Raw genomic sequence first — 15,433 nt, forward strand, 5'->3', positions numbered from 1 at the left:
CTGACCCGACAACAACCACACCTGCTCCCACCACTACGACACCTGACCCGACAACAACCACTCCAGCTCCCACCACCACGACATCTGCTCCGACAACAACCACTACGACGCCCGCCCTGACAACGACCACACCAGATCCCACCACTACAACACCTGACCCGACAACAACCATTACGACACCCGCCCCGACAACGACCACACCAGCTCCCACCACTACAACACCTGACCCGACAACAACCACTACGACACCTGCCCCGACAACGACCACTCCAGCTCCCACCACTACGACACCTGACCCGACAACAACCACTACGACACCAGCCCTGACAACAACCACACCAGCTCCCACCACTACGACACCTGCCCCGCCAACGACCACACCAGCTCCCACCACTACAACACCTGCCCCGACCACAACAGATCCCACCACACCTGACCCGACAACAACCACACCAGCTCCCACCACTACAACACCTGCCCCGACAACGACCACTCCAGCTCCCACCACTACGACACCTGACCCGACAACAACCACTACGACACCCGCCCCGACAACGACCACACCAGATCCCACCACTACGACACCTGCCCCAACAACAACCACACCAGCTCCCACCACTACACCTGACCCGACAACAACCACACCTGCTCCCACCACTATGACACCTGCCCCGACAACGACCACTCCAGCTCCCACCACTACGACACCTGACCCGACAACAACCACTACGACACCTGCCCCGACAACAACCACACCTGCTCCCACCACTATGACACCTGCCCCGACAACGACCACTCCAGCTCCCACCACTACGACACCTGCCCCGACAACAACCACACCTGCTCCCACCACTACGACACCTGACCTGACAACAACCACTCCAGCTCCCACCACCACAACATCTGCTCCGACAACAACCACACCAGCTCCCACCACTACAACACCTGCCCCGACCACAACAGATCCCACCACACCTGACCCGACAACAACCACACCTGCTCCCACCACTACAACACCTGCCCCGACAACAACCACACCTGCTCCCACCACTACAACACCTGCCCCGACGACCATTCCAGCTCCCACCACTACGACACCTGACCCGACAACAACCACTACGATACCTGCCCCGACAACGACAACTCCAGCTCCCACCACTACAACACCTGACCCGTCAACAACCACTGCGACGCCCGCCCTGACAACGACCACACCAGATCCCACCACTACACCTTCCCCGACAACAACCACACCTGCTCCCACCACTATGACACCTGCCCCGACAACGACAACTCCAGCTCCCACCACTACGACACCTGCCCCAACAACGACCACACCAGATCCCACCACTACACCTGCCCCGACAACAACCACACCTGCTCCCACCACTATGACACCTACCTCGACAACGACGACTTCAGCTCCCACCACTACGACACCTGACCCGACAACAACCACTACGACACCCGCCCTGACAACGACCACACCAGATCCCACCACTACGACACCTGCCCCGACAACAACCACACCTGCTCCCACCACTACGACACCTGACCCGACAACAACCACACCAGCTCCCACCACTACGACACCTGCCCCGACAACGACCACTCCAGCTCCCACCACTACGACACCTGACCCGACAACAACCACTACGACACCCGCCCTGACAACGACCACACCAGATCCCACCACTACGACACCTGCCCCGACAACAACCACACCTGCTCCCACCACTACGACACCTGACCTGACAACAACCACTCCAGCTCCCACCACCACAACATCTGCTCCGACAACAACCACACCAGCTCCCACCACTACAACACCTGCCCCGACCACAACAGATCCCACCACACCTGACCCGACAACAACCACACCTGCTCCCACCACTACAACACCTGCCCCGACAACAACCACACCTGCTCCCACCACTACAACACCTGCCCCGACAACGACCACTCCAGCTCCCACCACTACAACACCTGACCCGTCAACAACCACTGCGACGCCCGCCCTGACAACGACCACACCAGATCCCACCACTACACCTTCCCCGACAACAACCACACCTGCTCCCACCACTATGACACCTGCCCCGACAACGACAACTCCAGCTCCCACCACTACGACACCTGCCCCAACAACGACCACACCAGATCCCACCACTACACCTGCCCCGACAACAACCACACCTGCTCCCACCACTATGACACCTACCTCGACAACGACGACTTCAGCTCCCACCACTACGACACCTGACCCGACAACAACCACTACGACACCCGCCCTGACAACGACCACACCAGATCCCACCACTACGACACCTGCCCCGACAACAACCACACCTGCTCCCACCACTACGACACCTGACCCGACAACAACCACACCAGCTCCCACCACTACGACACCTGCCCCGACAACGACCACTCCAGCTCCCACCACTACGACACCTGACCCGACAACAACCACTACGACACCCGCCCTGACAACGACCACACCAGATCCCACCACTACGACACCTGCCCCGACAACAACCACACCTGCTCCCACCACTACGACACCTGACCTGACAACAACCACTCCAGCTCCCACCACCACAACATCTGCTCCGACAACAACCACACCAGCTCCCACCACTACAACACCTGCCCCGACCACAACAGATCCCACCACACCTGACCCGACAACAACCACACCTGCTCCCACCACTACAACACCTGCCCCGACAACAACCACACCTGCTCCCACCACTACAACACCTGCCCCGACGACCATTCCAGCTCCCACCACTACGACACCTGACCCGACAACAACCACTACGACACCTGCCCCGACAACGACCACTCCAGCTCCCACCACTACAACACCTGACCCGTCAACAACCACTGCGACGCCCGCCCTGACAACGACCACACCAGATCCCACCACTACACCTTCCCCGACAACAACCACACCTGCTCCCACCACTATGACACCTGCCCCGACAACGACAACTCCAGCTCCCACCACTACGACACCTGCCCCAACAACGACCACACCAGATCCCACCACTACACCTGCCCCGACAACAACCACACCTGCTCCCACCACTATGACACCTACCTCGACAACGACCACTCCAGCTCCCACCACTACGACACCTGACCCGACAACAACCACTACGACACCAGCCCTGACAACGACCACACCAGATCCCACCACTACGACACCTGCCCCGACAACAACCACACCTGCTCCCACCACTACGACACCTGACCCGACAACAACCACACCAGCTCCCACCACTACGACACCTGCCCCGACAACAACCACACCTGCTCCCACCACTACGACACCTGACCTGACAACAACCACTCCAGCTCCCACCACCACAACATCTGCTCCGACAACAACCACACCAGCTCCCACCACTACAACACCTGCCCCGACCACAACAGATCCCACCACACCTGACCCGACAACAACCACACCTGCTCCCACCACTACAACACCTGCCCCGACAACAACCACACCTGCTCCCACCACTACAACACCTGCCCCGACAACGACCACTCCAGCTCCCACCACTACAACACCTGACCCGTCAACAACCACTGCGACGCCCGCCCTGACAACGACCACACCAGATCCCACCACTACACCTTCCCCGACAACAACCACACCTGCTCCCACCACTATGACACCTGCCCCGACAACGACAACTCCAGCTCCCACCACTACGACACCTGCCCCAACAACGACCACACCAGATCCCACCACTACACCTGCCCCGACAACAACCACACCTGCTCCCACCACTATGACACCTACCTCGACAACGACGACTTCAGCTCCCACCACTACGACACCTGACCCGACAACAACCACTACGACACCCGCCCTGACAACGACCACACCAGATCCCACCACTACGACACCTGCCCCGACAACAACCACACCTGCTCCCACCACTACGACACCTGACCCGACAACAACCACACCAGCTCCCACCACTACGACACCTGCCCCGACAACGACCACTCCAGCTCCCACCACTACGACACCTGACCCGACAACAACCACTACGACACCCGCCCTGACAACGACCACACCAGATCCCACCACTACGACACCTGCCCCGACAACAACCACACCTGCTCCCACCACTACGACACCTGACCTGACAACAACCACTCCAGCTCCCACCACCACAACATCTGCTCCGACAACAACCACACCAGCTCCCACCACTACAACACCTGCCCCGACCACAACAGATCCCACCACACCTGACCCGACAACAACCACACCTGCTCCCACCACTACAACACCTGCCCCGACAACAACCACACCTGCTCCCACCACTACAACACCTGCCCCGACGACCATTCCAGCTCCCACCACTACGACACCTGACCCGACAACAACCACTACGACACCTGCCCCGACAACGACCACTCCAGCTCCCACCACTACAACACCTGACCCGTCAACAACCACTGCGACGCCCGCCCTGACAACGACCACACCAGATCCCACCACTACACCTTCCCCGACAACAACCACACCTGCTCCCACCACTATGACACCTGCCCCGACAACGACAACTCCAGCTCCCACCACTACGACACCTGCCCCAACAACGACCACACCAGATCCCACCACCACTACACCTGCCCCGACAACAACCACACCTGCTCCCACCAATATGACACCTACCTCGACAACGACCACTCCAGCTCCCACCACTACGACACCTGACCCGACAACAACCACTACGACACCAGCCCCTGACAACGACCACACCAGATCCCACCACTACGACACCTGCCCCGACAACAACCACACCTGCTCCCACCACTACGACACCTGACCCGACAACAACCACACCAGCTCCCACCACTACGACACCTGCCCCGACAACGACCACTCCAGCTCCCACCACTACGACACCTGACCTGACAACAACCACTACGACACCCGCCCCGACAACGACCACACCAGATCCCACCACTACGACACCTGCCCCGACAACAACCACACCAGCTCCCACCACTACGACACCTGCCCCGACAACAACCACACCAGCTCCCACCACTACGACACCTGACCCGACAACAACCACTCCAGCTCCCACCACCATGACATCTGCTCCGACAACAACCACACCAGCTCCCACCACTACGACACCTGCCCCGACAACGACCACACCTGCTCCCACCACCACGACATCTGCTCCGACAACAACCACACCCGCCCTGACAACGACCACACCAGATCCCACCACTACGACACCTGACCCGACAACAACCACTACGACACCTGCCCCGACAACAACCACACCTGCTCCCACCACTACGACACCTGACCCGACAACAACCACTACGACACCTGCCCCGACAACAACCACACCTGCTCCCACCACTACGACACCTGACCCAACAACAACCACTCCAGCTCCCACCACCACGACATCTGCTCCGACAACAACCACACCAGCTCCCACCACTACGACACCTGCCCCGACAACAACCACACCAGCTCCCACCACTACAACACCTGCCCCGACAACGACCACTCCAGCTCCCACCACTACGACACCTGACCCGACAACAACCACTACGACACCCGCCCCGACAACGACCACACCAGATCCCACCACTACGACACCTGCCCCGACAACAACCACACCAGCTCCCACCACTACGACACCTGCCCCGACAATGACCACTCCAGCTCCCACCACTACGACACCTGACCCGACAACAACTACTACGACGCCCGCCCTGACAACGACCACACCAGATCCCACCACTACGACACCTGCCCCGACAACGACCACACCAGATCCCACCACTACACCTGCCCCGACAACAACCACACCTGCTCCCACCTCTATGACACCTGCCCCGACAACGACAACTCCAGCTCCCACCACTGCGACACCTACACCGACAACGACCACACCTGCTCCCACCACTACGACACCTGACCCGACAACAACCACTCCAGCTCCCACCACCACGACATCTGCTCCGACAACAACCACACCAGCTCCCACCACTACAACACCTGCCCCGACAACGACCACTCCAGCTCCCACCACTACGACAACTGACCCGACAACAACCACTACGACACCCGCCCTGACAACGACCACACCAGTTCCCACCACTACGACACCTGCCCCGACAACAACCACACCTGCTCCCACCACTACGACACCTGCCCCTACCACAACAGATCCCACCGCTACAACACTTGCACCGACAACGACCACACCAGCTCCCACCACTACGACACCTGACCCGACAACGACAACTCCAGCTCCCACCACTACGACACCTGACCCGACAACGACAACTCCAGCTCCCACCACTACGACACCTGCCCCGACAACGACCACACCAGATCCCACCACTACACCTGTCCCGACAACAACCACACCTGCTCCCACCACTATGACACCTACCTCGACAACAACCACTCCAGCTCCCACCACTACGACACCTGACCCGACAACCACTACGACACCCGCCCCGACAACGACCACACCAGATCCCACCACTACGACACCTGCCCCGACAACAACCACACCAGCTCCCACCACTACGACACCTGCCCCGACAACAACCACTCCAGCTCCCACCACTACGACACCCGCCCCGACAACGACCACTCCAGCTCCCACCACCACGACATCTGCTCCGACGACCACACCAGCTCCCACCACTACGACACCTGCCCCTACCACAACAGATCCCACCGCTACACCTGCCCCGACAACAACCACACCTGCTCCCACCACTACAACACTTGCACCGACAACGACCACACCAGCTCCCACCACTACTACACCTGCCCCCACCACACAAGCTCCAACCACTACAACACCTGCCCCGACCACAACAGATCCCACCACTACACCTGCCCCGACAACAACCACACCTGCTCCCACCACTATGACACCTTCTCCGACAACGAACACTCCAGCTCTCACCACTACGACACCAGCCCCGACAACGACCACTCCAGCTCCCACCACCATGACACCTGCACCGACAATGACCACACCAGATCCCACCACTACGACACCTGCTCCCACCTCTACTACCCCTACCCTGACAACCATCACACCAGCTCCCACCACCACCACACCTGCCCCAACGACAACCACACCAACTCCCACCACCACGACACCTGCCCCAACGACCACTCCAGCTTCCACCACTACAACACCTGCTTTGACAACTACCACACCAGCTCCTACAACCACCACACCTGCCACTACAATGACCACACCAACTCCCACCACTACGACACCTGCTCCGACAACGACCACTCCAGCTCCCACCACCATGACACCTGCACCGACAATGACCACACCAGATCCCACCACTACGACACAAGCCCCGACAACGACCACACCAGCTTCCACCACTATGACACCTGCTCCCACCTCTACTACCCCTACCCTGACAACCATCACACCAGCTCCCACCACCACCACACCTGCCCCGACGACAACCACACCAGCTCCCACCACCACGACACCTGCCCCAACAACAACCACTCCAGCTTCCACCACTACAACACCTGCTTTGACAACTACCACACCAGCTCCTACAACCACCACACCTGCCACGACAATGACCACACCCACTCCCACCACTACGACACCTGCACCGACAACAACCTCACCAAATCCCACCACTACGACACCAGCTCCCACCTCTACTACACCTGCCCTAACAACTACCACACCAGCTCCCACCACTACTACACTTGCTCCAACAACAACCACACCAGCTTCCACTACTACTACAACAGCTCCCATAACCACCACACCAACCCCGACAACAACCACACCTGCTCCCACCACTACGACACCAGGCCCGACGACCAAACCCACTCCCACCACTACTACACCAGCTCCCATAACCACAACACCTGCCCCTGCAACGACCACACAAGCTCCCACCATCACTACACCTGCCCCGATAATGACCACACCAGTTACCACCACCACGAAACCTGCCCCGACGACCACACCAGTTACCACCACCACGAAACCTGCCCCGACAACGACCACACCAGTTCCCACCACTACAACCACAACAACACAAGCTCCTCCACCAGTTGTTGTTATTGCAGCAGTCATACGAAAACCGTTTGCAGAAGCTCTCAAAAATAAAACCTCTCCAGAGTTTAAAAACCTTGAGATTCAAGTTGTAGAACTGGTGAGTACATAAAACTTTATTGATTATTTTGAATTATACTTTCTGAACATTTTTAATCTGTTTTCTATTGCTTACTTTCCACAGTACGATGTCATCTACAAAAGAAAATATGGCGACCTGGTTGTCCGTGTTTATGTTGTAGAGTTCAGGTAAGACTGTACAATGACATCACTTTTTTTAAATGTTTTTTAACATTATGGTTAACATTAAGGTTATGCATAAATGACTCTGAACACATACACTAACAAGTGTTAATTGAAGATGCTTTCTCATGCAGACAAGCTGGATTAACACGAGCTGATAATACTGAAGCTGAAGTGGGCGTTGAGTTCAGAAAAAATGCAACAACTGCAGAGATCCCCCCGGCTGCTGCTGTTGTACAAACATTAGTCGAGGCTGTGTCTAATCCCAACAACACCTTCAATATCACAGTTATTACAACATCTGTCATAGTAGTTCGTAAGTAAACATCAGTTATACACTTTAGTAATTAAGAAAGAAAATAAATGTTTGTTTTGTGTGAACATAGACAAATCAGTCTCTCAGTATTCCTACATTTTATTTTCATTTACAGAAACAACTGCAGCCCCAACTACCGCTGCTGCAAACGCAACTACCACTGCTGCTGTAAACGCAACTACCACTGCTGCTGTAAACGCAACTACCACTGCACGCAACTACCACTGCTGCTGCAAACGCAACTACCACTGCTGCTGCAAACGCAACTACCACTGCTGCTGTAAACGCAACTACCACTGCTGCAATCACACCAGCAACCACTGCTATAACCACGGCTGCAACCAATGCTGCAACTACAGCTGTAACCACTGCTGCAACAACCACAACCACTGCCACCACTACGACTGAGGCAGTTACATCCAGGCGGATGTCTTTCAGATCTGCCAAAGAGACATTTACAAATGACCTGCTGAATTCATCATCTACGGCCTTTATCAATCGAGCTTCACTGTTGAAGACAACAGTAAGTTTGTTTTAAAGATTGAAATTTAAACTAATTACTTACATATTTTTCATTCATAGTATACATGTCTCGCTCAATAGAACAGCTGTAAAAGTTTTGAGACTTTGACTTAGACACTGAACATTGCACAATGAAATATGTGACAAGCCATGAAATGTAATAATTGTTTGTTTTTCTGCAGCTTGAACCTTTCTACCGGAACTCATTTTCAACATTCCGCTCATTGAATGTGGTTTCATTCAGGTAATCTTATATATTTTTTAAATGAAAGAATCTTAAAGAGTATTGGCCATAACTTCCTACAGACATCACTAACCCCTGTTTATGGCAATGCTCTTTGCAGTAGCGGCTCCATCATCAACAACGTGGATCTCAACTTTGCCTCTTCATCTGTCCTCAATAACAACGCCATTGGAAATGTTTTGATCAGCGCAGCTTCAAACATCACAGCCTTCGACGTTGATGCCACATCTGTTTCTGTGAACGGTACACATAAGCAATACTATTACTATTACTTTTCATTTAACTGTTTGTTAAGTCTTGTTTTCTGTCTCTAATCATTGACAGAGGTGTCAGGTGGAGTGAGCCACAAGATCAGTCTCATCACTGCATCCTGCTTGGTGCTGCTGTCATGGCTGCTGACAAGTCAACAATAGTGTGTGTGCTGAAGTGAAATCAATTTAAAAAGCCTGCTGCCACTGGTATGAAAAAGGACTTTGTTCTCATTATAAATCCTAGAAGACCTTTTGAAAAACTACAATAAGCTATATAAGCTTAAATGTCTTTTTTTTTAGCACCAATGAAGGAGTTATCTCTGCAATGACTTGATGTTATTTGAAGCACAGTGCAAACACTAATTTAACTTATTGTGTTGCCTCAATGAGTATTATAGTGAATGAATGATTCTTGAATTGTAAGCTGAACAATGTCCTGTATGATTATCCAGTATATTTGTATATTTAAATGTATTTAGAGTAAATATCTATTTTCTGACTTGTACTATAGTTTTGTATAACTATAAAAAAAGAAGCAATATGTCAATTTAAGATGATCAAGATACATATAATAATAATAATTAACAAGCTATTGCCGCCATCTGATATTCTGAGAATACTTCCATTAAAGGCACATGAAAAAGTACTAATAATCGGTTGTGTTTTTGTTTTGTTTGGACACTGTCAGTCACTTTCAATTTCATAAAATGTTTACACACAGCCCTTTAATACGCTTTGAAAACAAATTATTTTTAATCCCACTCTCCTCACTGTTGTATGGTGTTGTATGCTGCTTTATTTAATCTTTCTGTGTGCCTTCTGTTGTGTTGCTTAAGCATATTGTAAAGCACCTTAAATTAACAAAATATAGTTTTACCAAAAGATCATTCATATTTATTTACTGCCAATATTCTTATTTATACATGGTGCATTTATTGTGTGAGATTTAACATCTTTTCTGTCAGAAACTTCTCATTAATCAAAATATTGAATGCTGTGATCAATTTAAATTGTGTCCTGCCCTCATTATTGTAATTCTGGTGAGACAAAGCATTATTTAGTTTTATCATAGCATTTAGATGGCTGCCTTAAATATCATGTTTTGAGTAGTTAGCTATCTGTTCAGATGTTTCTGTGTGTTTGATAATGTATGAGATGCCAAAGATAATAAAATGTCAAGAACCAGTTCTTGGACTTGACAAACCTACAATTCTAAAACGTATTTAATCAGAATATGTGAGACAGTTTCAACTGAAACCCCATTGTAATAATCACAAAAGGTTGTTATTCATTCCATTTGCTGGCTGTGACAGAGTGTTATTATCAGGCACCACTATCACACACATTAAACTAAACCTACCGGTTCATACTATGGTAACACATTGTCCTCTGGCATGGTTTGTATCTGCGCCGCACCTTTTTTGGACATACAAACTTAAAAGAAGCTGCCCAAAGTTATACTGTATGTGTCAAAAACTCCTCTGACCCACAGCTGTTCATCATAGTGGATTGTGTCTGTGTGTGCTCTCATTCATCCAGGTCATAGTCAAGTCCAAGAATTTAAATCAAGGTAACTGGACTTAAGGGTCTTTTTGAAATTCAAAAAAATCTTGGATGGATCTTAGTGGATTATGACATCATGATTGCTCTTTGGTATGAAGCCATTTCTCTGAAAGAGGCCCTGCCCTGTTTTGTCAACATTAATAATCTGCATGGTTCATAATCAACAATGAACATTGCAGACAAAGTCCCACACAAAAGGCCCTTTCTGCTTTTGTGATCGTGTCTTTATCTAATTATAGCCATCCCATTCTGTTAGATCTTTAATGTTTATTTTAGTACTTGTTACATTCAGACCTTACATTTTAAAGGTCCAGTCTGTACCTGGACCTGAGGATGGTGGTGACGCCTGCCAATGACTGGTGGACATGTCTGGATGGATAATGGAGGGACGGAGGGATGTTGCTGAAGATTTGATTTTGCTTCACTTCAACTCTAGAAAACCAGAAAAAAACAGAAAATGTAACAAAACATGCACACAAAATAATCTAAACTCTCAAACAGTATCATAGCATTTTTACACAACAGAAGGTATGAATTAAAATAATTTGAATCATACTACATACTACATAGTGTAAAAACACAGTTTGTCCTGGTTTGGGGGGTTTTTACTACATACAGACACTCAGAGTATGTGATGATCATGATGCGGGAAAGGTCACATTCACTTCTTCTAAAGCAGTGTTTTTCAACCGGTGTACTGTGAGAGATCACCAGGTGTGCCGTGGGATTTTTTTTTACATGGAAAATATGTGCTGTGGCACAAAAAAGGTTGGGAAACACTGTTCTAAAGGACACCATGAAATGTATCCCCAGGAGAACTGTTAGCATGAGAATCATCATTACCTTTAATTGCTTTGCACTGGTGGAGAGCTGGACTGCTGCCTGCCACTTTGGCTACTGTAGCCAAAGTGTGCAATAAATAATATGTTCAACAGTTGTGTCCTTCTCTGAATTTGAATATATCCCTCTTTACATGTCGTGAAAACACAACACAAAGAAACAACTGTGTCTGCACGGAAACAGGAAACGCACAAAGTAAAAACAAACCTAAACACAACAACCCTTTTGTGTATTGCTGATGAGTCTCAGACTGATAAATGATTGTGTATTCGAGCAGCGGTGTGACTTCTGGATTTCTCAAATTTCACTGCATTACTCAAAATACCACAAACCATTAGTTTGTGTAATTCAACAGGACCAAAGTGCAGCGTTTGGATTATACCCTCAGCCTGCATGGTCATTAGCCCACAAACATGTTCAGTATGTTCTCAGAGATTAAGGCATTTTTATCCTGTTTGCAAATATCGTGACAGGTATGACTAGTTCAACTGTCTATGGAGTCAGAAACTACTTTCTATTTTCAAATCTACATGTTTCACTGCACAAAAAGCAGCACCCATCCACCTATGATATCATGGTCTAACCAGGTGATGGATGTCATTTACTGTAGTTTATAGACAAGGCCCATCATTTTTGAAGCTTTGGCCAAGACTGGAGAGAAGTCAGAAAACTCAGCAGACAGACGCTGGGCTGCCACACAGGGACAGTCCTGAAGCCACTACTGTGTTGCCTTTACTGTTTGCTTTGCTTCACTGCTGCACTTTAAGGCGGAGCACCACCTCAGTCTCGGTCCACTGCACTCAGGAGCAGCTTTTCTTTTCTTCAAAGCTCACTCTATGTATTTGGCCGCATTCATTCGCTGATGGACAGTTTTTCCTGTCTCCAAATGCTCAGCCATGATTAATTTTCTTTCACACGATCACATTTGTGATTCGTGCTCCTCCCAGCAGAGGACAAAACATGACACTTGTCGGCCTCACGCAGCAGCTCATCATACTCCACATCCTCTGACAGCTGCAGCATGAGAGCAGAACAATTAGATGTGATTCAAAATGTGCACTTTAACAGCAAGCAGTTACTAAAAATCTTAAACATATGATATGAGATGGAAAAAGAAAGAGCTGTTCGTGACTAAGATATTCCCATTGTGCTCGCTCTCTTTGACAGTGACAGTTTTTTATTGCTTTATTTGCTGTGTGTCTGTCAGAATCAGATCATAATGTTTCCTTGTGTCTTTATTCTGCACTAGTGCCTAAGATAATTACACAAACGCTCCATGGCATAGGTAAACAAAGACAACGTCTACCTGGTTTTTACAACAGATCAATCAATAGAGCTATTTTAACCTCACATTACATGTGAAAAGTGTTTTTTGTCAAACCTGCTGTACAGGCTGGAGCTGGTGCCATAAGTCTGTAGCATATTGGCCAAGCATTTTTGTTGTGCATGCACAAAGACATGAAAGGATTAAGAAGTGAAACCACCTGGCACTTCTGTTGGCCAACACAAGCAAACTGGGTGCTAGGGAACCTCTGCCAAAAATACTTGTTCATCAGGATTTTGAGCCGTGATATTCTGTTCTAAGTGCAAAAGGACGCCATCTCTTGTGAGGAAAGAAAGAAATTTATTAATACAACATAAATATATTTTTAAAAAAAATGTGCAACACACAGCTTAATATTGTGTGCAATGTATTGCTTTATTCACTGCATTTACTTAATAACTTAATATATGCAATTGTTATTTATTAATTTATTTAAATTAATTAAATTATTTATTTAATTTGTTTATTCTGTTGTGATGTATTTCTAATCATGCGGTGGTGACTGTGTTGTCGGGTGTGGAGTTTGCACATTCTCCCTGTGCCTGCCTATAGGTAGTAAGGTCAATTGGTGTGAGTGTGAATGGTTGTTTGTCTGTGTGTGGTGCCCTGTGATGGACTGGTGTTGCTGTCCAGGGTGGACCCCGCCCCTTACCCATCGATAGCTGGGATAGGCCCCAGCCCCTCCGTGACCCTGCACTGCAGGACAAAGCAGGTTTGGATGACGGATGGATGTTCCCACACTTACCTGCAGAGGGAGCCATCACACCATATAAGGAAAGATGCATAACTTGAGTCACATTGATTATGACAACACAATGTGATGCAGACGATGCAGATTTGTCAGCTATATATTTACTGACTTGAAAATGTTCATGTAACAATCAGAACAAGCCTGCTCTTACAGTTACTCTATTCTGAATATTTTTATGCTCCCTTAAAGTGACCTTAAAATGAAGAAGGAGAAAATATTAGGATGTAATATTGTGTTTTACTTACTTTAGCAGAGCTGGTATTGTAATGATCTGTGGAAGAGACAAATATCAGAAGATGTCACTTCAATAGTAAAAACAAAAACTCTAAAATAAACATGTAAAATTTACTGAACAGATTTGACTTTGTTATTAATTAATTAAATTACTTTCTGTTATGCTAGACAAGCGTCGACAGTCACATCTGTGGAATGCATCAGCCCTTAATTTCACAGTAATAAAGGAGGGAGTATGCCATTGTACTGAGCCAAGAATGTCACAGGTTGACATCGATGAATCGCCTTTATTCACTGCACCTTCTAGCCACGTCATTTGCCTGCAGTATATAAACACCTTAATCCATATTGAGTGTCACATAAGATGAGAAACAATAGCACAGATTCAAAGTGAGCACCCAAACACTGTTATAGCACATTTACACTATATTAATCGTGGATATATAACTTTTCATCTAATATTTTTTCATCTTGGGTAAGTACATTTATTGTTTTTTTGTACAACTGTACTTTTTTTTTAAATTAATGTAACCTACACTGTATTTTATTTATTTAGTGCAAATTATTTAAAACTGCACAAAATACCAGATAGAGATGGAAACAAAACACACAATTGAACAATTTGGTTATTCCCACTTCATTTTTTCATGTTGTATTGTGGTCCATACTGGGATAAAACAAGGATCATGTTGTAACTCTGCACTATTAAGAAGACAATACACTGCTCAAAGACAGTCTGGTCTTGTAAGTGGTTGTGAAAAAGGACAGGCTGTTTGAGTTTTATCACCTCTAACCTGGATCTCTTGCAGTAATGGAGGGCAAGCCAAGAACAGAATAGCTAAATTATTTATTTATTTTAAATGTAGCGCTTTATGTACAATAACCAGCTTCTGTGTTTCTTTAAACTGCTATATCTAAAATTTGCTTTAACATTTATAATTCAAAATTTAGATTATGTGACAATAAACATGATGTCAACAGGAATTAGGATGGAACACACAGAACACATGTAGAGGTTTGAT

At 49.1% G+C, this 15,433-nt stretch overlaps 1 protein-coding gene across 1 annotated transcript; it reads left to right on the forward strand.

Annotated features, from left to right (window-relative positions):
* Window positions 1–824: 824 nt before the first annotated feature.
* LOC114451205 (mucin-2-like) lies at window positions 825–4,276 on the forward strand (the record flags this gene model as incomplete). The annotated part of the gene is made up of 2 exons (XM_028429781.1): window positions 825–3,916; window positions 4,183–4,276. Coding segments are annotated over 2 exons (3,186 nt in total), but the record flags the coding sequence as incomplete, so codon positions are not given.
* Window positions 4,277–15,433: the final 11,157 nt, after the last annotated feature.

The sequence above is a fragment of the Parambassis ranga genome, chromosome 18 (genome assembly GCF_900634625.1).
Source record: "Parambassis ranga chromosome 18, fParRan2.1, whole genome shotgun sequence".
In the NCBI taxonomy this organism is placed as follows: Eukaryota; Metazoa; Chordata; class Actinopteri; family Ambassidae; genus Parambassis; species Parambassis ranga.